Here is a 27574-nt window from a genome sequence, read left to right as displayed (position 1 = left end):
AAGTAATTAATCCAAGGAAAAATGAAGCTGTGCTCACTGTATGAAGAGCTGGCATCTAGAGAGGACCACTGACTTCCAGTCTATCTATGTCTCTAGATTAGTTGATGCAATTTTTAAAGAACGGATATTATTTTCATAAGTTTTTTCACTTGACTCTATCTCATCAATTTGGAATATTCTTAGCTTGAGAACTTGGTTGGAATCCAAAATAAGCATAAGATTCTTAAAGCTCTACTAAAATATCAGCAAACAAAAGTCTATACATTGCTGCCATAGGGGTTTTTGAAATCATCTTATTTCTTGAACCATTACCAACATTTCAGAAACTCCACTACCTGCAGGGTACAACTCAACTCATATCCATAAAAGTAGGGAGTATCAATTTAATAAATGAAGAGTCAGAAAGAAAATGTTTAAGTTTTAGTTGATACTTCTAAGCAAGGGGGGTGTAGGGAGGGATGGAAAAAGGGAGGGAGGGAGGTAGGGAGGGAGGGAGAGAGGGAGGGAGAGAGAGAGAGAGAGAGAGAGAGAGAGAGAGAGAGAGAGAGAGGTTCACAACTAACCTTTCTTTAAAATGATTTCAACATCAAACGTGCTTTCTCATTATCTTCGTATTTACTCAAGACTTAAAGCTGGCAATGTGAGTGCTGAGCCTTAGCCATTAACGTCTTCCTGACAAGGTGGATGTCTGTCTCTGTCCTCTTTCGAACCACTGTCATGCCATGATTGTCTTAAGGAAGCCAAGTGCTACTGTCTCAGTGCTTCAAACTGTCATTAAATGTAATATCTGCCTTTGATTAGATCAGGGTTCCATCCTGCTCTTGTTACCTTCCTGGGTGCAATCAAGAGAGGGAGATGGGCAGAACCTATCCTACCCTCTTCACCTCTGCAATCTAACCAGCCAACCAAAAGCAATTGCTATCAGTAGAAATTTCATTTTTTTTTACATTTCATTTATTTTTTTTTAAAAAAACAAACACATTCTAATAGTAGGCTTAATAAGAATTTTTAAAAACGACTTGAGTACGGAATATTCTCAAGCAGGACATGGCATAGTTTTAGCGCCTCTTACATTCAAATCGATCGTTTGTATTATCTTTCTCTCTGAAGAAACCATAGTGAGATCTGTTCTTCCTGAGCCTTTGCAGATCTGCTATTAATGTTTCAGATTGTATAACGGAACAGGCTGTCCGCGGCAGGCGATTAGAACTGCTTTTCCACAGCCTTCGAAATTACAGACTGATTTTGACATGCTTTAGCTGGCTGACATTTCAACTAAGGGTTCTATTCACTAGGGAAAGGTGGAAGCTTCTCAAATGACCCTTTTCTGGGCAACTCAACCTAGCTGCAATATTCGGAACAAGTCCAGCCAGCTTGGCTCTATAGTTTAATCTGTATTTCTTTTATTGTACATGAAAGGAGAGTTTCTGCATCCTATATGCAGGAAGAAAGATAGTGAATATACCATATATACATATACACTATATATAATACATATATGTGTGTATGATATAGATCATATATGTCAAATAAAAGTGATATATGATATGTAGCATATATGTGTGTGAATATATATATTATATATAACACACATACACATACTCAAGTATCTACTACTTTCAAAGTGTTTAGAGATATGAATGTTACACAGAGTAGACCAGAATTCTGGCCTCGGCCGGCTCTGTGGTCTTGGGCAAATCATTCAAGCTTTTCTCCTCAATTCCCACAGCTGGGAAACAAAGGCAGTGCGTCACATGACCTCTGAAAGTTTATCCTCATTGCAGTTTAGTATGCTATGGTTCAGTGCAGGGCCTGGGAGAAGGCAGGTGCAGCCTAGGCACCACCCCTTCTTCCCCTTCTACAGTAACCTCTGTTCCTAAATCCCAGAAGCCAATCTTCATGTCAGAGCTTTGCATGCACCTTTGCACATCTTAACAAACACAAGCCGGCTGCCAAAAAAGTAAATTAGCAAGGGCACTGTCAGCCAGGCATGAAGACCAGAGGAGAATCCTTGGCCAAAAAACATCCTCCCACATAGGAAAGGGCTGGTAATTGGAAGGTAGAGGAGGAATCCCCCCCCCCACCTCCTGGAGCAGCCTGTGTGGAGGCGGGTGCCCCTGCCATTACCCAAGCCTCTGCCAGAGCAGAAGTAAAGAGGAGAAAGCTCCTCATCCTTGATGTGCGGAGCATATCCAAGGCTGCCTTCCAGTTCCCGGCAGGCAGGATCCTGCTGGCAGAAGTTAGTTAGTGTTGCCTTCTGTGGGAGCAGAAGGGGATTTCAATATGACAGTTGTGAAACTCCCAGCTCTGATCAGTCCTTGAGCAAGGTTCCTATGGTCTCCAGCTTTCGGCGTCAGTGGCAGGATACCGGTTAGGGGTGGCAGAATCTGAATCTTTTAGGCTGTTAAAAGACTTCAGAGAAGTGAACGAACATCCGTTTTAAACCTTAATGGTGGTTAGCAGAACACAGATTCAAGTACAGTTAATTGAATCACTAATTATAAATGGTGCTCTGCATGGCTGCTATTTTACACCAATAGCAAAGCAGTGTATAAACACTGGGGATTGAAACCCGCCTGCTATTCTAATCTAATGAAGATCTATGTGCAGTACTAGCCTGTCAGATCAACACAGGGAGAAAAGTCCTCACTCAGAAGGACAGATGGGAATCTCATAGATAATTGGTGCATGGAGATGTTAGTGGAGAGGGGGGTAAGGGGGAGGAGAGAGGGGGAGGAAGAGGGGGGAGGAAGAGAGGAGGAAGGGGAGGGGGAGAGGGAGGGGAGAGGGAGAAAGAGAGAGGGATAGAGAAAGAGAGAGGGAGAGGGAGAGGAGGAGGGGGAGGGAGGGAGGGAAGGAGGAAGGAAGGGAGGGGGACAGAGAGAGAGAGAGAGAGAGAGAGAGAGAGAGAGAGAGAGAGAGAGAGAGAGAGAGAGAGTGTGTTTCAAATAGCCCAGGATGGCTTCCACATGTGAGGCAAAGGTGACCTTCTTGAACTTTCCCCACCAGAGTGCTGGGATTACAGGTGCGTGGATGTTGTGGATGGAGCACTAGACTTCATGCACGCCAGACAAGACAAGCTTGTTAGGCAAGCTCTAAGCAAGTGAGGACAACCCAGGGCTCTCAAGTATAATTTTAAAAATGTATTCGCACATTTGGACAAAGTGAAACACATTCCCCTGGTCCGAAACCCACATAGCTCTTGGAAGAAGTCATAAAAAAAATTAAATAAATAAAAAAGCTAGAGTTTCATCTAGAGATGTTCTAGTCATTTCAGGTTGTTTTCCTTTTTGTTTTGTTTTGTTTTGTTTTTGTTTTTGTTTTTTGTTTTTAAAGCTGGCAACTGTTTCCCCGCTTTACGTGACAAGTCTGAAAAATAACCCACCTGAGGAAAGAACTGTTGTTCTTTGAGAGCATCAAGGCCATTGTTCTGAGCAGCAGCCCTGTCTAAACACTGTGTGTGTTTAGAAAATGACAAAGAACGGCCTTCTGAGGCCATGTGATGCGAGGCAGTGCCATCTGCCGAACCTGATCCCTGGGTCCTTCCATCCAGGTGCACTGGCACTGGAGGCCCAAAGACTGGTATGAAACCCCCCCCCCCTGCCCAGCACACACTGCTTCTCTACTTACTGGTCATTTCTAACTACAAACCACGGCATCCACTGTTGGAAAACTATTTACTCTCAATTCCACTGACACTAGGTACACACCTTTCAAAATAGCACTCCATCGCTGGAATTGATTCCCCCCCTTTGGATGTTTCTCTCTTCAAGTTTTTTTTTTAAACCAAGATACAATAAAAGAGAATAAGAGGACTTATTAGGTAACCCTTACCTTGACTGCCCTTCACTTCTTACTATATCTGATCTCACTGGATCTTAGCCCCACACATCTGTCTATAAATCTGTGGATTCCCCGGTTGTCTCCAAGACAAATGTTTGCCTTGCCATTGCAAGGTGTACTTCTGCTGACTAGTTCCATCTGCTTGTTCTAATCTTCTTTCCTTCCTACTTCTTGGTCATATAGCCTAGTTCCGTCCTACAGAATCCAAGCTTCATTCAACTGTAATTAGTTATGCAACACCAGCTGTGGGGACCAAACTGAATGGGGTGTCCATAACCCAGAGCTTAGTTAGACAAGCCCAGTCAAGAAAGATGAGTTCTGTCCGGGGGAGTGTTAGAAAACACTTGTTGATGGGTTGGCATCGTGAGGGGGTCTGACGCACCCTGGAATGATGAGATTAGCGCGATGTGGGTGGGTGTTGCTTCTAGGATGAGGAGATGGTGGCGCTCTGCCTCAAAGATGGGCAGATGTGAGCCAATGTAGGGAAGAAGAATGAGTAGGACGGGATGAGTGATATAAGGGAGGGGATGGAGCATGCTGAGATTTTGAGTCATTAAGGCATGCTGGGATATTAATAACCGTGCGACCAAAAGGTGAGCAGGACACAGGTAAGGAAGGAAGGCTGCATTCAGCATCACTAGAAACCATTGGGAGATACTGAAAAAATACCTCAAGGCAGCCAAGATGAAAGATGGGTAGAATGGGTTCCAAGAGACAAAAGACAGGCTAATCAGCTACTGTGATAACGTTGGCCATGGCATGGACAACATAAAGCCGTGGCAGCTGAGATGATTAAGGGTTGGCTATTTTGTGTAAAAATCACAGATAATGTGTTCAGAACTACAGGGATTCTTTATTTTAAAAATATAAAGGAAGACCGTGAGGGTGGGGTTAAGAAATGGCTCTTGGGTAAGTTATTAAAGCATAAGTTTAGATAATAATTGTGTCCACCACTTAAGATGCAGGCCAGACAGTCTTCTAAGTGAGTCACATACATACATTACCTCATATTTGTAACTTGTTTTGCCTGATTTAATCTTCACAACAGTCCAGGCAGATCAGTATCCACTTGTCTGATAAGGAAAACGAAGCAAAAGAGTGGCTGAGTTGTGGGGTTATCACGAGTGGCAAAGAAGCATCCCACACCATCCCCAGCCAGAAAGAACCCTGAAGAAGACGGTGGTTTATTTATGTGCATTGGGCATATGAAGTTCTGAAGAGCTCTCTAACAGACAAGAAATAATTCTGGCAGTAACACGAACATCTAAGCTGGGGATGTATATCAGAGGACGCTGTGGTTCTAGGTGGCTGCTGTAACCCCTGAGTGGAAAGTAGCTTAAACTAATAATCTCAGCCTTGAAGGCTAACATCTCAGGCATTTGGACTCAGATTACCTTCGACTTTAAGAGGATGCAGGGTATAACCGTTCACTAATGGGACAAGGGGGTGAGAGAATCTGATCGGAGAAGATGGTAGCAGTCATGGCTTCAGGGTGGACACCTGAGCTTATGATTAATACCTGGCTCTGAAGAAAACAAGAATGCATAGAATGAACCAGTATAATTTCCATAGCCAATTCATTCCTGAAGTACTCATCCTTTCCCTGTGTGTGTGTGTGTGTGTGTGTGTGTTGTGCCTGAATGCATTTTTATGCACATGAGGATGCATGCATGGTTGTATACATGTAGAGGCCAAAAATCAAATTTGGGATTTGTTGCTCAGGAGGTGCTCATCTTGTTCTGGTGAGACAGAGTCCCTCGTTGGCCTGGAGATCCCTATTAAGCAAAGGTGGACAGCCCAGGAGCTCCAGGGATCTGCCTGTCTCTGGATTACAAGTGGACACCACCATGCCTGGCTCGCTCTTTCTTCCTTTCTTCCTCTTCCACTTGTCCTTCAATTTGGGTTCTAAGAATCAAATACAGGTCTTCTGCTTGCAGTGAGAGCACTTTAGCAGCTCAGTTACCTCCCTGTCCCAACATGTCAGTCTCACCATGTAACCCCGGCTAGCCTTGAATTCAATAGTTATGGCCCACTATGCCTGGCTTTCTCTTTCCATATTCTTTGCATTTGTGCTATTCAGGAGCAGTGGCTGTGACTCCAGAAAGACCCAATGCTACTCTGATGTCTGGCCGTTCGGTAGGAAGGGGAACTAGGCAAACCCAGATTTTCACATCACGAAGCAGTGACTGCCGGCAGCAAGCAGTGATCTTAGCCTTGTGATACAGAGAACAGGTCCCTACAACAAAGACTTACTGGGTACAAACCATCAATAGTGTGGTGGCTCAGAGAGACCTTTAATGAGGGTAAGCTGACAGAGAACAAAAAAGGAGGGAATAAAACGTCACCTAGGGAGATCAGAACAGGCTCACAAACAATAGAGCAGACTCTACAGGAAGCAATTTGCCAGGCTAATGGGTGGATATCTGGTTTTAAGGGACATCTGCTCCTATTAAGGACAGTATTTTTTATAGTCCAAATCTATTATCGGTGTTTATTAAACATAAATACCACTGTACGCAAAACAAATCCCTCTTTGCTACAGAAGAGAAATCTTTGTGAAAAGGACAGAGCTTGCCCCTCTAGGAATATCAAGAACAGCAGTGCTGGCCAAGCCTTTACACCTACTTTGTTAGACTCCAGCCCTTCTAGGAGGTGCGAGTGCATGGGTTGTGCTTTGTAAATTCAGAAATCTCCCTTGAGATTATGTGGCATTTGGTTTTTCAGACCACATGGTGTGACTCTGAATCCATGTCACTCTATCACTTCTGCTCTGTGCATAACAGCATCCTACACCATGCCAGTCACAGAATTATGTATCTATCTGTGTATGTATCTGTGTATCTGTGTATGTATCTATATCTATGTGTCTATGTATGTATCTATATCTATGTATCTGTGTATGTATCTATGTGTCTATGTATGTATCTATATCTATGTATCTGTGTATGTATCTATGTATCTGTGTATGTATCTATATTTATCTATGTATGTATCTGTGTATCTGTGTATGTATCTATATCTATGTATCTGTGTATGTATCTATATATCTGTGTATGTATCTATATTTATCTATGTATGTATCTATGTATCTGTGTATGTATCTATATCTATGTATCTATGCATGTACCTATGTGTCTATGTATCTATATCTATGTATCTGTGTATGTATTTATGTATCTGTCTATGTATCTATATCTATGTATCTATGTATATCTATCTATATCTGAAACAGGAGAAGGCAATGACCCTTTGGTCAAAGTGTGACACATTTAAATTTTGTGTAAGTAGAGTTATAACTTACAGAAGGCTTGGCTGAAACTCAGCAGCTGGGAGGGGAGGATGAGATTGGATGTGTGCAGGATCCAAACAACACAGAGAAACAAACACATATGACGAATACTTCTGTCAGGCCTTGGGGTTTATATCGAGGGACGTTCCCATTGCAGCCAGCCTCAGGATGGCCCATTTCACTTTCTATGCCTTTGTGGAAGCTCATAAGGAAAGCACTGATGGTAGTCTTCACTGCACCAGAACACCCCAGAAACAGAGACACACATCTAACCGTTCTTACATTTCATCGGCACATAGGCAAAAAGAACGTCTGTTAATTTTATACAATTTTACTTATATAACATATTTGTATAATAGTTTTATAATTTTATTACAATTCTTGGTATCAAGACAGCAGTTACAGATGGCTCAATCTTCTTAAATATGTCTTTGTGAATGTGTTGTTTTTGTGCATATATGTGTTCATGTATATTAAAGCCACAGGATAACCTTGGGTGTTTGGGTGTCATTCCTTAGGTTCGTTCTATCTATCTATCTATCTATCTATCTATCTATCTATCTATCTATCTATCTATCTATCTATCATCTACCATCTATCATCTACCATCTATCATCTACCTATGGGGATATATATACTATATATATATATATATTATATATATTCCATCTCTCTATCATTTAATTTTGTGGTAGTGTTCATTATTGGTCTATAGTATGAGTGTGGTTGGCTGGCTGAGATCCCTGGATCTCCTGTCTCTGCCTCCCCAGCACTGGAGTCAAAAACATGCAGAAAGTTCAGCTTTCTAAAAATCATGGGCCCTGGGAATGTCAGGTCATCATGTATGAGGTAACACTTTGAAACGGGTGGCCCTAAGTCACCAGCATCTTCTTAACTTTACCTAAGAACTATACAAAGTTCTAGGATGATATAATTCTGAACATTCATTTTGTGAAACGAGCTCATAAAATTGTAAACCAAGCCCTCCACTTAACCTAAGTCACCTGGAAATGTCACCAAAGCATATTGACATTTCTGAAAAATAATCTCAAGTTCCAAGAGCTGCTCAGAACTCTGAGAAAGTTGTTAACTGAACGAATCTCTCAGATTCAACTGCTGGTGTGTTTAAAAAGCTAGGCACTGAATTTCTGCATTTAAAAGTAATAATTTCTAAAAAATTATAAAGTGTTCTATTCACTTTTATTTTAATCTCTTAGCCATTTTTGGGGGGAGGGATGGTATATCCTGAATTCACCTTAACTTTATAAAACTTTTGAGTTTACAACACCTTGTACTCTTAAATTGTTTCTTATAATGTGGTGGTGATACAGTCATGGGTTGAGGGAAGGGGCTACAGTGTCCATGGAGCAAAAGCTCGGGAGGGGGGGGTATACATACACATTACATGGGAAGCAACCTCATGTTTACAGAATACTTACAGGAAGTGTTACTTCATGTAGTACACTGAAAATGGCATGGAGTCACATAAGTCCATAGCAAAGCACGAAGACTGTACATTGCCCAGTGTCAGCCATCTTCTTTTACTGAGAAAGACAACCTGAGTTCTAAAATAATACTTACTATACACAGCTCAAAGTGGCTATTAGCATATAGTATAACTGGCTTGCTGAACGACAGCGTGTGTCCTCTCCTCTGTATTTCTCGGAAGTGCTGTGGGCAGCTTCTTCTCCTTACCTAATGGAGCAAGCAGTGTGAAGTATCTCGTCATTAATCCCTACCCTTGTCTTCACAGCATTCACCAGGACATGACCAAAATCCACACAGGGGACTCTGGTAAGGTGTTACAGAAGAACATGCCCTGGGCTAAAGTCTGCCTCCATCATCTGCATCTGCCCCATGGACACCTTGCTGTGTGACTGAGTATGAATTCTAAATCTTTCTTTCCTTTTATAAAATTGGGGGGCCTCTATTACAAGAGCTTCAGGGTTCCAGTGAACTAGACTGGTGGGGGGAGGGCGGCAATGGGGGGAGGGTTGGGAGGGGAACACCCATAAGGAAGGGGAGGGGGGAGGGGGATGTTTGCCCGGAAACCGGGAAAGGGAATAACACTCGAAATGTATATAATACTCAAGTTAATAAAAAAAAAATATAGAAAAAAAAGTAAAAAAAAAAAGAAGATTCAACCCTACAAATGTATATTTTTGCAAATATATATTAAATATTGTATACTTTATATATGAAAAAAAAAGAGCTTCAGGGTTATTGAATCCAGTGGAACCAAAGTAATTTAAAGACAGTAGCACCGGGGTTACTATGGGACAGGCTGTATCCTCGTGTTCCACTTATTTTGTATTTTATGTATCTTTTTATCTTTTATTTATGAAAGAATTATTCCAGAAATAGTAAGAAAAACTTCTCTGAGTCTGTTTACTTTCTTCCTTAGTTAGTTACAGCTGGTGCTTAAATTACTGCTATGTAGTGGTGTAGCAGACATCACAAATCACATGGTATTGTAAGCTCGCACTTTACATTGGCTTATGTGATTCCCATGAATTGCAGGAATCACACATTTCTATAAGAGAATCTTAAAGCTGTCCGTTTTCAGTCTTTCTAATTTGAGTGCTTGTTTACAACTGAATGATTCAAGAGTTGTTTAACTCATAGGGTTACAAACATATTATAAATGTAGTTTACAGTCAGTATCTTTAGTTACAAGATTAAGAAAGCATGATCATCAAACTATACCCCTCATCAAAATAATCATTTTGTCAGAAAAAGAAAAAAGGAACATATGACATAAGCTATGTATGAATAAAAACACACATGAGCAGTAGAACACATAGCGATCAGTAGAAATAAAGTGAATAAGCAACAAAACTGTCATATAATGAAGACAGGCCTCATGGTCTTGAACTAAAGACAGGAATAACATCATACTATGGGATTCATTCTGAGCCTATCAATTTAGAAAACATTTATGCAGTCATTGCCCTGGATTTGTAGTTAAAGCCTATTACCTTTTCAGTTGATTTTTTCTCCTAAGGAGGGAGATTTTGGGTCCCATGTTTGAAAACAAATAATAGATGTCCCTGTTCTGGAAATAATACCAACTACTTTCCCATCTGCCAGTTTCTTGTACTTAGTACTTTAGTACTAAGTAGTTATTATACTGCTGTGACCAAAATGAATTACAAAATGACTTAGGTCAGGAGTAATTTTGGCTTACAGTTTCAGAGGTTCAAGAATATTCTCACTTGCCCCCAGGAATTCGGACAGGACATCAAAGACATTATGATGTCAACAGAGGCATATGACAGAAGACAGTTGTCTACTTCATGGCTAACCAGAAAGTGAAGGACAAGACAGGAAGTGACCATGGACTCTCAAGTATGCATCCTCAAGTGACCTAATTCTTCTAGGAAAGCTTCACCTCCTTGCTTCTATAGCCTTCTAAAATAGCGCCACTGACTGCAGAGGAAAAATTTTAAATGTAAGCTGACAGCGTGCACTTCATATTCAACCTGTAGCATGTATCAGACCTACTGCATGGCCAAAGCCCTCAACTATTTCACTCGGGGTTTTGTTGATATTCTGTTTTTCATTTGGGGGATATTTTATTTTTGTTTTGATTTGTTTTAGATTATTGAACTGGGTCCAAAGGATTATAATGCTCAGTGGATCTCCACTAGTACACAATTCATCAAAAAGCAGTGAATTCTAACATGTTATCTCCCTCTTTGTAAGTAGTAAGCGCCACTCTCTGCTCAGCTCTCATATATAATCTGAAATTTTTCACCTAGGAAAGGAAAACTATAAGAATCAGAAATTTACCTGTACATTTTCAATTCCCTAAGACATTCCTGTGTTCTTTCCTACCTCCACAAAAGCCAACAGAATTCCAAAATCTTCCCAAGGGGAACCCCTCACTTCCAGAACCTGACAGAGATCTAAACTGCTCTAGACAGGGAGCTGAAACTTAAGTGTTCCCAATTACAGCTCCCATAGAGTTCCATGATTGACTCAGCTTGCAGGAAACACACACCTGGATGGAAACTGTGTCACACACATTTTTGGTCTAGAAATTTTCTGAAGATTGGAGTCCTGAGGGCTCATCTAATATCTGCAGATGCTTGAGAAGTCATGTGGCCAAGTACAATGATCAAACTGAAAAGACAGATGCTGGGTTTGGGGACTTTGTCTATTCTGCTCCAAAAGAATTATATGGCTTTTTATAAAGGCTTATAATGTTCTTATACTTTTCCCCATAAACCCAGAGAGCTGGCAGGCAGCTCGCTACTCTTTCTTAGTGTCTTGATCCACCTTCTTGTTGTAAGAAAGGCGTGTCGTCACACAGTGGTAAGAGTTGGAAGGAATTTTAGAGGTCAGCTCCCTTGGAACTGTTAACAGAGGAAATGGCCATTTTCTCTCTCCTCTCTCCAAAAGTGCTAATGGACATTGGCCAATGAGCAAATTCCCCTACCGCCAAAAAGCTTCAGAGTTAGCAAAGTTCTCTAGGACTGGGTGGCTGGGGACAGGACTGGAGACCTAGAGGACCTGGCTTGCAGAAGCTACTGGTGAAGAACAGGGACTACGGCCTTTGAGCAAATTAAAAATACAACAAAATGAAACCCATTTATTATTAAAAGAAATTTTGATTCTTGAAGAGTTTTCAAATTCACATCTATTATCTAATTTTATGTGGCTCATAAGGATTTTTCTTTTTGTTTAGAATGAAAAAAATGTAATGCTAATATCACACGCACCCTTAAACACACATGAATATTCATTCTTCAAGACCTCTGGTTCTTATCTACAGTGAGTATGGTATTTGGAAGGCATAAGATAAACAATGGGGTAACTTTTCATTCCTTCAAGGAAAACAGAAGGTGAACTGATTGAAGGACTCCTTGATGTTTACTACTGATCTAGAGAGCTCCTAATTCTCACTGTTATGTCTGACAATAAAATAGATGTCTTTAGCAACTGTACCATTAGCTTATAAAAGGTACTCCTTCAGGGCAATTGTCTCTTACTAGGACTGCAGAATCTTGAACCTAGGCAGGTTTTAGTCTCCTTCAAGACAACCTAAGCAACCCCTTTTATCAAAGAGGACATCAAAGCAGGCAGGTGTTGCCTAATGGCTTTCCTGGTGGCCCCATCCTCTCTCTCGGTTGACAGCAATGACACTAGTCCCTGAGATAGTCTGGTTGAGAAATCATTTATCTTTCACACAGAGGGCTGTGTCTCCCTCTGAATTCAAGGTCCACAAATCTTTTTCAATACCATAGATAGCTTTTTTTCTGTCTTGAAAGAAATGTCGGTTGTCTTCTAACTTAATACATGCCACAGAAGAAATAAAGAACAAAAATCTAGACACTTCAAGTGCAAAAATAATTGTCTTCAGAATAACAACACGGTTTCAGAAAAATGGGATTTTTCTATCTCAACAAGGGATAATGTCTCAACTGCCTATTTTGCATTTCAAAGCATAGCAAAAAAGCCCACTGGCAGATTCAAAAACCTCTCCTGGAAATCCTTCCAGCTCACTTATAATGGTGTGATGTGAGAAACGACACAGCATTCTGTGTTGGTCAGGGCTGAGACTCTTAGAACAGGTTTATAAAAGGGAAAGTGCAATGAGGGATCCCAGATTACAAGGTCAAAAACTTCCTTGTATTTCAGACAGTTTGAGTTAGAATAGCAAGGAAAATTGTTTTTTCCTTTAGACTGTGAGCTTTTCCATAAGGGTCTTGTCCTTGGGGCTGTAGATAGAGGAGGCGGACTAGAGATGCAGTGCTCAATCATGTTGGCATCCTTTGGGTACAGAGACCTGCCAAGGTGACTTACAGTGTCCATTCTATAGCACAGGTTACCAGGCTTGACTTCAGGTTAACAGTGTTCCTTGCAAGGAACTCCACTCCGAATGGCAAATCCAGACAACTTTTTCATTTACCCAATTTATGAAAGAAGCCTCTTGTAAATTACCAACAATAAACTCCACTTAGAATTCAAATGAACTCTGACACATCAGCAACAGAATAAACCTTATAAAGAGAGCAGTAAGATCATTAAGAGCCAGGGAACCAGGTGTCAGATTGTGTCTTCTATACAGAAGAGGAAAGCTGCCTCCATGAAATTGCAACAATATGGCTGCCTAAAACAGACCTGAACACTGACACCAGTTGACATTCCAGTGTGGGTGGGAGGGATCTCACAAGGCTCCACCCCTAGATGAAGAACCACAGGTGATTAATGATTGCTCATGAGAGGGAGAGTCAGTCCTCCTCAGGGGTGACCCCTAAACTAGTCCCAGTGGTCCAAACCCCAGATGGTCAGCCCTAAAAGCATACATAGGAGCAACACTGAATGACCTCAGCAGGTTACATTTGTCTATTATATAAATACAGTTGTATGTATGTATACATGCAGCAATAGGAATTAAGAGAAAAGAGAGAAATGGTTAAGATTTTCAAAAATGGTTATAAAAAGCCACCATCTGGTTATTTCGGAGTCTCTGGGGGCCCTGTCACTCAGCTCTGGATCACGGTGTGCAATAAATAACCCCTGACACCTTTGCTTCCAACACAGAGGCTACAGTGTCTCTCAGGCTGACCTACTGAGAGTGTTTATTATGTGGTCTTGTGAGTCTTCCACATGCACAGGCAGGAAGCATGATGTTAAAAAAGTGAGCCTCTCTCTAGAGGTGCCCTGGCTGTGCTTTCACACTGTCTTCCACACATATATCCAATATCCCTGAGTTGTCTTCTTGAGTTCTTACAAGTAGACAAGATGGCGTGGTAGAGATAAAAAGGCTTTCAGAAAACAGTAATGCAACACTTTGAAGCTTTTGAAAAGAAACAAGCAAACAACAAGAAAAACTATGTTAGATATTCCATCAGGAAACGGTGAAGAACAGTTCCGTGTTAACGCCAAACTCACAGAAATACAGGCTGACCCTCACGTCAAAGGTTATACTTGATTTTACAGAGAGCACACACATTTATCCCTGCATCTAGGAAGCATGCTGCTCCTGCCCGAATAAAAAAATTATGATGCAAATTTTAATTGTCACAAGAATTAATGTTTCTTTTTATTAACTAAAACAGCAGGTGGGATAATATTATCTAATCTTTAGAGAAGCTTACTTTAAAAACTCCCACAATGTTAAAAAAAAAATCTTTCTAACGTGGCAAATGCTTACAATCTACTAAAAATAGTATTCACAAAGGATAAATTTCTTATAAAAGCTGATCCAAGCCAATTTATATGTAGAAAAAGTGCTTAAGCATTTCTTCTTTACTCACATTATTTGAGTAAATCATTCCCATGGATCTCTTTTTGAGACTTATTTTTTAAAAGTACAGAAAAAAATAACCTCCTCTTTTTGCAGTGTAGATGGTACTCAGCACTTCCTGATTCACTTCACTCTGGTCTGTGATAACCACCGCTAAAAATACAAAAAAATAGAAATACAGAAGAAAGAAGCCTACGACCGCAAGTATGGCAGATCACAGTTTATTGAGCTGTATTTTCAAAGGGACTTAGGAAGGAGAGTCGGGCCCTCAGCTGTGTTGGAGCTCAGCTAGCCAGATCCTCTGCTGTCACGAGGCAAGACTCTTGCAAAATCCCACAAGTCAAAAAGAGAGCTGGGCTATCCATTGTGGCTGGCTCTCCTAAGGGGCTGGCTGTCTACTGTTACCAGCCCTCCTCTTGCTAATATCCTTGGGCTTACTTCCCACAGACCTCCTCTCTTATCCAGGTGGGCTGGTACTGCTGACTTCTGACCAATCACAAATCGCTCAACCTTCTGTGGTCTTCCTCTGTACTCTTAGTGTTCTTGATTGACAGGACCTGCATCTTGAAATGACATGGCCTTCTCTGTAGCTACAGGTACCTAATGAATCCTGCTAATGAAATATAATCTGACAAATTCAATATCCCCTGAGGCAGTGTCTGGGGGCCACAAGGGTCATGTGCACAACTATGTGCCACACCTAGCTTTGAGGAGCACAATATTTCCTCTAGTGACTTGCCTCCTGATCTAGTCACTAGGTGGGCAGGGTAGAGGTCTAGGGAAATCTGGTCATAAAGGTATGACTTAATGATGCTACCAAAGCTCTTTCTAGGGCCAGCTATCTTACCATTTCCCTAAGAAGACAGAGAAGTTCCTGAAGGTTTGGGGTGGGGACCATCACTTGTTCCAAAACTCAATCACTCATTTCAATTTGAGAAGAGTGGAGGTGGTTTCTACTTAGTAACACTAGTGGCTCCTGATATCATTAAAGGAAAAGGATTCATAAATTAGAGCCAGAAGGAACCCTTTGTTTACATGACCCTTTATAACTCTACCTTGACAGTCCTTCCAAAGTCATTTGCTTCTTTGGTGATCATGCTCAAAATTCCTTGGTGACTTTCAGATTATCCCTGGCAATGGACTCTCTTAGTTCAAATGAGGTAAGGCAAGAGTGGACTCTGTATTTTTAAAAATTATCTTTGAAGGAGTGCCTTAGTGCAACCAGGTAGCAGTCAATTCTGAAAGAGGAAAGACAAGAGATGGCCTCCCATTCTGACACAATCAGAGATTGGCTAAGTAGCCTCACTATATTGAGCTGCAATTAGCCATTCCTCAAATTCTATTACCATCAGAGTCTAGAGTTCAGTGATGAAACACAAAGGAGCCTTCCTGGTCCTTCTACTTCAAAACTTTAAAATGATATTTTTTTACCATAAACTTTATTTGTGCATCTCAACAGAAAGCAAGGAAAGATTGGTTTCCACTTTCCAGGTATAATATCAAGTCCTTGTGATTGTCTGGCACAAAGCAGGGCAATTCAAGGACTGTCCCTGGATGTTGACACAGAAGATAGTTCTCATATCCTCGTGACCACTGTGTTTGGAGAAAGTTAGTCATCTCTTGACAGCAGCCCAAGGCTGACTGATGGCTATCTAAACCTATCTGTAGCAGTGGGGATACATTTCTAAAAGAAAACTAGCTTCTACAGACACACAAGTCCTCTCTCTTCTGGGAAAGAGCTCTGTTCCTTGCTTCAAGATTCATCTTCAGGGGTAGTTAACATACAAGGACTGTGTTCCCAGGGAAAGCAGTAATTTGGAGAGGTTGGGGTCAAACGAAAGAGGGATTGGCCATGCAGCATGCATGTCTATTGATACTTAAAGTACTTCTGATGTGAGTCTTTCCATAACTGGTGGGCACTTGTGCAGGACAGTCAAGACCACTGGTCAGCTTCACTTCCAAGTACCCAAGTAAGACAAGAAAAGTACTAATAGTTCCATTGAAGACTAATATAGCAATAGGAGACCTAGAACAGTTAATTTCCACAGGCTCAAGGTGCAAGAGAGGCTTTGACACACTTACTTTTTCTCCCCCTCCCTCCTTACCTGCCTCCCTCACCTCTCTGTGTACTCTCTCACAAGAAAGTTTGTGTTTTGACCACAGGTTGTCATTGACTGACTTCCTTGACAGCTTTCCTTCTTTTTGAGGCAGTCTCTCACTGAACCTGGAGCTCATAGAATCAGCTAGGTGGGTCAGCCAGTAAGCTTCAGGGATCCAACCTCCCGGAGCCCAGGGAGCAAACACAAAGAGCCAAGTTCAGTGTATATAGGGATCCAAATTCAGTCCCCATGTTTGCAGCAGCAGACCTCACGGATGGAGCTATCTCCCCAGCTTCACGTCATGCTTTTAAATCAGAACTTCCGAGTGCACTAGGAACAGAATAAGTAAGCCCTATTAGGTGCTTTGATAACTTCATTGTATAAATTAGGTTAATTTATGAATCTCAATGTTTTAATGCTATAAATTTTTGAAAAAAATGAAAAGACTATCTTTGATTATTAGAGCAAATGTAAAATAAATGCAGTTAATCACCTCTAATTGGCAGTGCTCACACGTGGCTGATGTTCAATTTAAGCGTGTTAGTTCTATGTGCTTATACTGGCTGTACACTAGGTCTATGTTCTTCCTCACTGTGCCTTTTTCTGCAGTGAGAACATGGATGTCATGCTCCCTTAGGGTCCACCATCCATACAGTAGACAAAGCCAAGCTCCCAAATGGAGATGCTAAGCCCAAACTTCAATGACAGGTTCTTTCTCCATTTCAATGAGCTCAAATGCATTCATAATATGTTTTCTGCTAGCTACGCAGTATATGCTTTCTCATTGAAACCATATACTCTTTGGAGTGTCCCAGAAAAATCAATATTCTACTTAGAAAAGCTTAAGATACTATTGGGTTAAAAAAGACCCCACATGTTATGAAAACAATGCGGGAGCTACTAGTAAGTATTCAAATGCTTTAGAAAGTACAGTCCACCACATTGGAAAGAAGTGAGAGAGTTGACAGTAGGAGTGAATCAATCATCAGCACAAGTGTGAAATTGACCTTCAGATGTGCTATTTTGTCATTGTGGCCTAGTCTGCTCAGTGTCATAACTATCACCTGAACCAAACCGAAACAAACAAAAACCCAAAAAATTTTTTCAGTAATTTCCACTCACATTTTATTCAAACCATTGAAGGTTATACTATGACTTATAGTAGTAGATTTAATTGGAGATGGAAATGGACCCTCATCATTACAAAAGACCACATATAAACAAAGTTTTATTGCAGCTGTCATGGCTCGTTTCCTGATGACATTGCACCCAGCTTTTCTTTTACTTATGCACCCTAAGATGTACTCCAAAGCATACTCTCAGGCTTAGCCTTATTCTGTGGCTTTATTGATAACTACTGATTAACTATATCTATTCTACATTTGCTCTAGTAGTCTAATACAGTCCTTTCATTTTTCCAAGATTTATAGCATTAGAATACTAATTAACCTAAAATCAGTAGCCTACTGATGACTCAATTTTATGTCTCCATGATGAACTTCTCATCTGTGCTCCAGACTCATCTGTCCAAACATCTATCTCCTCCTCCTCAGTGCTGTTTCATTGGCATCTTTAATATAGTACATCCCAAAATGAACCCATGTATGGAATTAAGAAGCTCCATCTTCCTCATCTTTGGCATGTATCATCTTCATGTATATCTACGTGTACCAAGCATGGAGTCTCCTGGACTGTGTTGTTCCTTGCTGGCAATGCCTCCAAAGCCCATTCCTTCTACCCACTTCTCTCCAATGCCACTGCCGACACCCACCCATGGGAGGAGCTGCACCCACCCTGTGCATTCTTTTCCTTCTGTTCCTTCCAGAATGTGTGTAGGAATTACTTTCTCATTTCCTTGACAATACTTAACCAAAGCAACTTCTGGGAGAGCTTTAGCTCACAGTTTGAAGACAGTGGATAAAGGCAGGGAAGCCATAGCAGCAGGTTGGTACTGGATGCTGCTAATACTGTATTTGCAATCAGGAAGCAGAGAACAATTAATTTCTTTTTATTTATTTTTATTAATTATATTACTTATTTATATTTCAAATGTTATCCCCCTTCCTGGTACCCCCCCACAAGCCCTCCTATCCCATCTCCCCTTCCCTTCGCCTCTAAGAGGGTTCTCCCCCACCTATACACCCACTCCCACCTCAACTCTCTAACTTCCCCTTTCTCTGGGGCATCTAGTTTCCACAGGACCAAGCTCATCCCCTTCCACCGAGCCCAGTCCTCTGCTACATATGTACTGGAGACCAGGACCTGGCCCATGTATGTTCTTTGGTTGGTGGCTTAGTTCCTGGGAGCTCCTTCTTAAAACAAAACAAAACAAAACAAAACAAAATCCCACTTTATTGAATTTCATGAATTTCACATCATGCACCCCAACTCCACTCATCTCCCCATCCCTTCCTATCTATCCTCTGCCCTTGCAACCTCCTCTCAAAAAGAAAAGAAAAGAAGACACACACACACACACACACACACACACACACACACACACACACACACAAACTTGTTGTAGAAGCTGTAGTGTGTCATAGCTTTTTGTCCACACATGTTGCAAATGCTCATTGCAATGACTCATTGACCAATGTTTCAGGGTCCCTGACTTCTGCTACACTGTCTATACTGGTTCCTCAGGGAGATATCCTCTCAGATATCTTCTTGCTGTCCTGTGTCATGGAAATCCTACAGCACTGCATCTAGAGAACCAACCCTTTCATGAGCTCCAGAAGATCATTAGGGTGAGCCAACTCAATGTCCTAGATCTGAGCCTGAGAGTTAGCTGAGTCTCAGCATAGCAGAGCTAACCCTGGTGGCTGGGGTGTGGGTGAGTTGGCTTGAGGTGAGGGCATGAGCTTGGGAGAGCTGGCCTGTGCCTCATTTGCAGTGGGATGGTGGTGTAGGTAAGGGAGAGCTTCTCCCACCTCCGCCCTTCTCCATCTGTAGCTGATGGGTCATGAGAGAGGGATGCTGGCCCTGCCCTTCACTGGCTCATGCACTTGGGAGAGCAGGCTCTGAACCTCAGCTGGGCAACACAGTAGCGCTGACCCTGGTGGTGAAGGATGGAGTGGATGAGCTGGCCTTGAGGGCATGAGAGCAGGAGAGTTGATCCTGTTTTTTGCCAACTGCAGCACTAAGTGAGCTAGCCAGGGCAGCATTGGAGAGCTAACCCTGGTAGTGTGGGTATAGGTGAATTTCTCCTTTTATAAAGTCCAGGAACTCTGCTCACAGAATGGTGTGATCTGCATTTAGGGTAAGTTGTCCTATCTCAGAAACTCTCTCACAGATAGTCCTGGAGGTTTGTTTGCAAGGGGATTTTTCTTGGTTGATTGGTTGGTTGGTTGGTTGGTTGGTTGGTTGGTTGATTGGTTGGTTGGTTGGTTGATTGGTTGGTTGGTTGGTTGGCTGGCTGGTTGGTTGGTTGGTTGATTGGTTGGTTGGTTGGTTGGTTGATTGGTTGGTTGGTTGGTTGATTGGTTGGGTGATTGGTTGGTTGGTTGGTTGGTTGGTTGGTTAGTTGGTTGGTTTTCATGACAGCATTTTTCTTTGTAGCCCTGGCTGTCCTGGAGCAAGGTGATTTTTTTTGATACTCTCAAGCCATTAATCAAGATTCAACATTACATGCACTTTTCATCAAGGCATGCCATTTCTGCTTATAAAAGCCTTGTGCTGGTCTTAGGACCACGTATCAGATGTCACCACTGCCCTCACAGGACTCCAGATGGGACCTTCCTTGTCTTCTTTACATGTCCCTCTTCTGTTCATTCTGACCCAGGGCTTTGCTCATAAAACACCACCCTTCTTTCTCAGCCTTCCTGTACAGATCGCCACTCTAACCACCCTGGCTCTGAACTTCGCTAGACAAGGTCCCCAGTTTCTCATAGCAGGAATCATACTTAGCGCATCATTATCGATGGTTGTGTTTCTTGCTCTTACTACTGGGCTCTGTGTTCCCTGCACACCAGATTTATCAAGTATCTCTCACGGTCATGTCTGAAACTCAGGAGCTCTGTATGAGTCTCCGTTGTCAGATGAATACCGATCTAAGGTGAGTTTTCTGGGCCTTCCCTAGGGTTTCAGTCTCTCAGTTCTGAAGGGTCATTAACTTCAGTCCAAACGTCACAGTATTTTCCTCTCTTAATTCATGCTTGTCACCCACTTTGCCGAAAGACTATGATTAGGAGGAGAGAGGCCTGGTAGCATGTTTCTGCACTTAGCTTGGGATATAACCTTTGGAAAAGTCAACGGCAGCCCCTGACTTTAGCTTTTATATGCTGCACAGCTCTCCGACTCTCAGCCTGTGAAGGTACTCTTAACAACCCAGAACAAAACTTGGCTCACACAAAAAAGTCTTCAATTCAACTTCTCTGAGCTCTCCCTGTTTCACAATCTTTATCATTCTGTCTTACCCTGACATTTTGTCTAAGAACCTTGGGTTAGAGATCAAATCATCTGGCAGGACAGACAAAAAGCTACAGGCAGACAAGGACTTCTCACACTGTTTGGATCCTTCTGAAGTACCAGCTCTGAGGATGAAGCACAGAGGAGTTTCTGCTCTAGGTGAAGATTCCAACTTCGCTCCTCAGGATAAAGCCTGTGGTTCCCGTCTGGCCACCGTGGCCCCTGTGAGCTCCCACATTACTCTGCTGCAACAGCCTCCTGGGACTGCAACATTCTGAGCCAACTTCCCATCACACTATGTCCTTGAGGCCTCTGAACTCCCTGCCTCACTGTTAGGTCTGGAATATTCCTCCACAACATATCCTAATGTTTTTTTCCTCTGTCCATTCAGGTCTCTGTTGTGTGTCAAACCTCAGAATGGTCTCCAGACTCTATACCCATTCCAGTGCTTTCTGTCCCTAGACTCTACCTTATCTCACTTCTCTAATTATATGAAATTATATATGTGCTGTTTCTTCCAGTTAGATTAGAACGGCCAACTTTGTTTCCTATAGCATTTCCAGGGCTGAGGAGAATAGATGGGTAAGTCTTCAGAATAAGCAGGTAAAGGAATGAGTGAGTGGTCCTCTGAGAGAAATGGACAACCAAGCAGTGTTGAAACCTGGATTCAAAGTTACAAGTGTGCTTTGAGTGCTTCAAGGATGTGCTAGCTTCCTGTCCCTAAACACAGGAAGTCAAGGGAACAGACTGAAGCAAGAAGCTGAAGTGCTAGGCTTGCAGGCTTGTGGGTGGCATGAGCCTCTGGGCTTGCCGAGCATGCCAGCTGCTGACTCTCCTATCAGATGAGCAGATCAGCCTCTGGCAGCTGGAGCAGGTGAGCTGGAGATCCCCAGGGTGTTACCTGTAGAACTGAGGATCTGCAGGACTCAGGTGGTGTCGTGCGTCACATGGGGATGGTTGCCATGCATGACCCTTTACACCTGACTTCTGTGAGATTCTGCTTAATTCATTTAACTGAATTTCAAATTGAAGCAGCTGTGAATGAAGTCACATGTTCTCCTTACTGTGCCTCCCTTTTAAACTTACACTCAAGGAGTGCTAGGTGGAGTCTTAACACAGTCTCGGCTGATGGCACTATAAACCCTGAGTTCCTTTGATACAAGCTTAATCTTCTAGCACAAAGCACAGTGGGAGATACTTGGCAGTCTCTCAATAAGTAGCGGGCACTACATAAGTCTATTTTAAAAACAGATCTTCTGAAAGACAGTGAACTAAATATTCATTAGCAAATATCACTGATTATGCTGTACCATCATTTCATATTTGGGCTTGCAGGTGTGAGAAGAGACATTTAAATGAAAGCTCAATTCTAGGATTGGGACACTTAGAAAATAAATAATTTCCACATGTCAAGTGGCAGGACCACATGATGGCAATGAAACCATTTTTTATGTTTTATTTTTATTTAGTTGTCTTTTTTGAAACAGGTTTTCTGTGTGCAGGCAAGGCTGTTCCAAAGCTCATTGTGTAGAACAGGCTGGGCCTGAATTCCCAGAGATTCACTTGTTTCTCCCTCTCTAGTGTTGGAATTAAAGACATATACCACTACACTGGCCCCTAAAACCTCTTAATAAGTGTAGAATTCCCCAGGATCCCTAGTCATATAGAGAGGAAGAAAGGTATGTGGAAAGGTGATTGTATCAGTGTGTTAGGTTTTTATTTTAAATATTTTAATTTTTAACATTTCAATTATGCTTTTGTGTTACTATTGAATTCAGAGTACAATGGATATAAAATTTTCAAAGGAGTGAAACACTGTATCTTAAATGTGATTTTATATGCCATTATGACTTTTTTCAATATAAAACATTTACAGAATGGTTATAACAAGCAGACATTATGCTAAGCAAGGTTAAAAAATATGTTTCCCATTATTAGAAGCTTTGTGGTAGACTTCAATACTGTGTACATTCTCCTGAAACTTTACTTGCATACATATTAAATATGTATATCTATTCACTTATGCTAATCAACACATTCTGTTCTTATTTAACTTAGAAGGTGAACACTGCATATGTAATGTCTGCAGCCAGCCAGTGACACATGGCTCATCTTAAGCATAACTAACGATTATTAAAAAAAATCTCCTAAATGGGTGTTGCTTTTGTTCCTATCCTGATATTCATGATCACAATGAGGTATCATTTTGTACTCCTCTTCCCTTCAATTCCTGTTTCTAATTGCTCCACCGTCTAGACCCGAAGCACAACCTTACACTGGTTTCCCCGTGCTCCTTTCTAAAAGCCACCCTACTCCCTTCTTAGATGCAAGAGGCCAGCCCTTTCTTGTCTCACAGTTCTTAGCTCAGGTGCTCCAGCAGTCTGCCCTGGCTGCCAGTCTATGACTTTAGATCCTTCCTCTACCTGAAATTGCTCTGCTTATTTATGACCACTGCTTTCTCCGTGTCTATAGAGTTCAGTCACTGCTTTGTTTTGCTCTCTTACCCATCTCCAGTTGCTAGCATACACTATTTATTGACTCGCTTATTAATTGATGAACTTCCTGTTGAGTTCAAATTTACCGTTCTATGTATGCTATCAGAACCCTTTGCGTCTCATCATTAAGAGAATAATAAATATGTAGGACAGGCTTTTCTACATCAACACTCCATAAAAAGAATCTCAAGCTAGGAGATGGGTTACTTGGTAAAGAACTTGCTATCCAAGGAAGGTATGAGATCCATTCCCAGAACCCACATAAAACAAAACAAAACAAAACAAAACAAAACAAAACAAAACAAAACACCCAAAACTTGGCACAGTGGTGCTTGCTTATAATGTCATTGCTAGAGAGGTGGATGCAGGTAGATCCTCTTCCTGACTGGCCATGAAGCCTAGCTATACCAGTAGATTCAGTGAGAGACCTTGTCTCAAAATAGAAGATGGATAATGACTGAGGAAGACACCTAACATTGATTTCTGGCTTCCACAGGTATGTTATAGACCATGTGAACGTATGGACACATAAAAGCACAGTGATAGGATTCGCATTGGACAAAATGGCAGGTGCTGAATTATTTTTAGATAATTGTTTCTCCCAAGTCAACAAATGATTTTGTCTAAAGTTGATTGACAGTTATGATATTTTCCTTTGTAAGAAAATCAAAATAATTTTTATTTCAGTTGCAGATTATTTTTATGGAGAAATAGTAGCTGTTGACAAGATGAAGTTGGCATTTAAAACCCACCCCGTAGTGATGGGTACAGAAAGTTTAATAGTTACTATGTATAATCTCAGTGCATCAAGAGAATAAAAATGTCTGTAAAGATGTGAGAATATTACGTATCACACCTTCTTATGATAGAAACCAAAGTTCATGTCTGAAAGCTCAATACTACACTGTTTAGTTTTTCTTTAGAATCCTATAGAATCAGTGTTGGAGGAATGGCACACCCACCCACAAAGGCAACTGCTGCAGAGGAAGCTAATTGAGGACTGCCTGAGAGACCGAGGATTGCTGATGCAGACAATGCCAGCCAACCAGGAACTGCTGTTTGAAAGAGATGCTTTCTTGGGACTAATGGGGAACAGGTGGAAGGTATTAAAGGAGCTTGCAGCTGTGTTCTCACCTATCCAGAGTCAGTGCCATTGACTCTGCACCACCTTACCTCCAACTCCCAAGGGCAAGTAGGGTCATGCAGCAGGAGGTCCAGGGCACAAGCAGCATCTGGCGCCCAATGAGGGTCTACAGGCTACATTATCCTCTTTTTGCGGCTGCTTGTGAACCATCTTTTCTGGAGGCTTTTTTTCCCCCTTTGGCCTGTCGTAAGGACTGTGCTCAAGGGTTGACCTGATCTGCACAGGCACGCTGCTGTAGTGCTCCCTTCAGTTGCTTGTTTGTAAGTTGGCCCCTTAGTGTTTTATGTTGTGGGTCCTGAGAATGTGAGCATGGGGACCTCATTTCTGTCTTCTTTGTCTTTTATGTTTGTCAGTTCATCCCAGTGATGGACATATTTTTTGGTTTTGGTTCCAGGGTGAGAGCTCTCTGTTCTTCTTTGTCTGTCTGGCAACCAACATAGTTTCACTTTCAGTTTCAGTTCAAGGGTGAGTGTGTGGTTGTTTTTTCTCTTTGTCTTTGTCTGCTAGTCTCTACAAGCTACTCACTTTCACTTTCAGTTTGGATTCATCCCCTCACACAGGGGCTTGTACCTGGGATCAGCTCCCGCCTTTTCCATCCTGGGAAGAACATGCAGGCATATGGCTTTGCCTTTGAGCTACACTCAAGGGAGTTCCCTGCTTATTAAGAAACTTTCGACACTTCCTCTGTCATATCTGTCTGTTCATTGTTTGTTTCCTTTGTGCTCATCATCATGGGTTCCCTCCCCTCTACCATCAGGGAATCCCAGATGAGGGCACTGAAAACCCTTCTGTTACTTGTGGTATCAAGGTTAAAACTCACAACCTGGACCAATTTTGGGAGGAGGTCACTATTCTGGATCCCTGGATATTACCAGAGAACATGTGGGACCCTGACCTCTGGATGCATGTTCTCTTCCTTGCCCGAAAACTCAAGGTATAGTCTGGGATCACATCTCCCTTGTTCTTTGTCCCCATCCTCCTTGCAATCATGGCCAGTCTTAAGAATTCTTCCCCAGAGGAAGTGATGGCCGCTCATAACAAATACTGCCAGGATCAGGCTAATACCTTTCCATTACTGACCCTGGCACACTTCCTCTGGGCAAACAGGACAATCTCAGCAATGAAGATGTGGGAGCCTTTGCTCTAGCCTCCAGCCATCAGGCTCTAAACCATTCTCTAGCCCTGCTGTCCCAGGTCTTTCACTCACAAGCCCTTCTGCTCCTGCCCCATTGGAGGTACCCCCAGCTTAGCCCTGGCGTAATTTAAGGGGACTTTGCTTTTTGGCGGTCAGTCTTGCAGTGGTCACTCTTGTGATCCCTGTCCCTTGTGCTAGACCGCCTCTTCCCCAGGGGCATATCATGAGGCTTTTCCTGTCAATCTTGGCCCTGATGCTGTGAGTAGGCCTTGGATTCTTACTCCTTTGGCAGATTTGGCACTAATCAGAAAATCTGCCAACAATTCTGGCCCAGATTCCCCTCACTTTGAACAAGTACTGAAGCAATGGGCCGTGTCCCTTTAGACCTATTACAATTGGTATAATCTTAAGGTGGTACTCGATCCCTCTGTGGTTCTTAATTGGAGGTCTGCAAATCATGACTTAGGTGAGAATCAGGATAGGATTAACCTGGAATATAACCTTAACATTGCCTTTGATATGCTAACTGGCCACAGGGCAACATTAACCCTGTCACTCAGGCCAGTATCAGACTGCATGCTTACTTTAACCTGGTGGTTAATCTTGCCTATAAGGTCCTTAAGGCCTGCAACTCCTCATGATCCCTCTTCTTACTTTCATAATTTTGTCTAGCAGTCTGGGAGTCCTTCATGAACTTCATCTCCCATGTAACTGAGGCTGTGGAGAGGCAGGTTGATGCTAGCCTAACCAGTGACATGCTCATTAACAGCTTGGATGGCAATGCTATGACCGCCGTAAGGAATGATAATATCCATAAATGGTTTGTTGCCACTCATGATTTGGGCCCTAGTGCCTCCATTGACACATTGGTCCTCCTGAAGAGCCCCCTGATTGAACCCATTGGGACTGCAGCAAACCTGGTCTTCTCAGACAGAACTGTCCTTCAGATAGGCCCAAAACCAGATATCCTTGGTGTAACAAAGGTTTCCACTGGAATAAAGATGTTGTTTTCAAAAGCAGGATGACAATTTAAACTCCAAAAGAGGCACCCCTCAAAACCCCTGCTCGGTCAGGAAGTCTTTTGTAACTGCCTATTTCCTCATTCCCCAATGATGACAGTACATTTAGATGGTATACTCATTAAAGAGTTGGTTGACAACAGGGGCAGATATCACTATAATCACAAAAAAATGAATCATTGAGGTTCCCCCATTGGAGAGTCTGGTCTGGTCTCTCCATTATGGGAGTTGGAGGCCAAAAGGCCACCAAAATGACGACCTGATCTATCCATTGGCAGGACTTGGATGGTGATTGGGATCTTTTACATCTGTTGTGGCTGATGTTTCCCCACAGTCTTTAGGGTACAGATATTCTGGAAGAAATGGGTTCCATCCTTACTATGGACAATGGCACTTTTTTTGATGACATAATGCAACATGACCAACTGGAGTGCACAGGTCACAAAGACAAATATTACTTCCCAATTCTAATGGCCACTGCCCACCCAGCACCAATTGGCATCAAGGTACCTGACCCTATACCTTTGGCCTGGCTGTCTGAAGTTGATATCTGGGTGGACCAGTGGCCCATTTTGGAACCTAAGTTTTCTATTCTCAAGGAACTGGTCTTGGAAAAATTAGCTTTGGAACCTTTGACCAGCAGATATAACATTCCCATTTTTGTCATTAAGAAGTCAGGGAAATACAGTCTTCTACAGGATATCAGAGCCATTAATGAACACATGATAAAAATGAGGACCACTCAAGCAGGACTGCCTCATCCTAGTGCTATCCTGCCCAAGTACCATGCAATGGATGATCCTAGGTACTAAGAATTGCTTTTTCCAGAACCCTTTGACTCCTCAGGATAGATGCCATTTTGCCCTCACAGTATGGGAGCCTAATACG

General features: G+C 42.1%; 1 protein-coding gene across 8 annotated transcripts in view; it reads right to left on the bottom strand.

The window, feature by feature from the left end:
* The window catches only part of Tmem200a (transmembrane protein 200A), a 99523-nt gene that overhangs the window by 55359 nt on the left and 16590 nt on the right, over positions 1–27574 (bottom strand). For 3 of the 8 annotated variants that reach the window (XR_010055953.1, XM_063270490.1, XM_063270497.1), the window contains one exon: positions 4848–4916. The exons of 2 other annotated variants lie outside the window; for them this stretch is intronic. Coding sequence is in view for 5 of the 6 variants with exons in the window: in XM_063270490.1 (XP_063126560.1) it covers positions 4848–4852 (5 nt within the window). In the remaining variant the exon portion in view is untranslated. Of the gene's footprint in view, positions 1–4847; positions 4917–8571; positions 8677–8713; positions 8828–10110; positions 16950–27574 lie in introns of those variants that run through there. 3 more of the 8 variants (XM_063270487.1, XM_063270483.1, XM_063270500.1) reach the window with 3 other exon arrangements.

Source organism: Rattus norvegicus, chromosome 1 (genome assembly GCF_036323735.1).
Source record: "Rattus norvegicus strain BN/NHsdMcwi chromosome 1, GRCr8, whole genome shotgun sequence".
Classification (NCBI taxonomy): Eukaryota; Metazoa; Chordata; class Mammalia; order Rodentia; family Muridae; genus Rattus; species Rattus norvegicus.
This window is presented reverse-complemented; position numbering and strand designations above follow the sequence as displayed.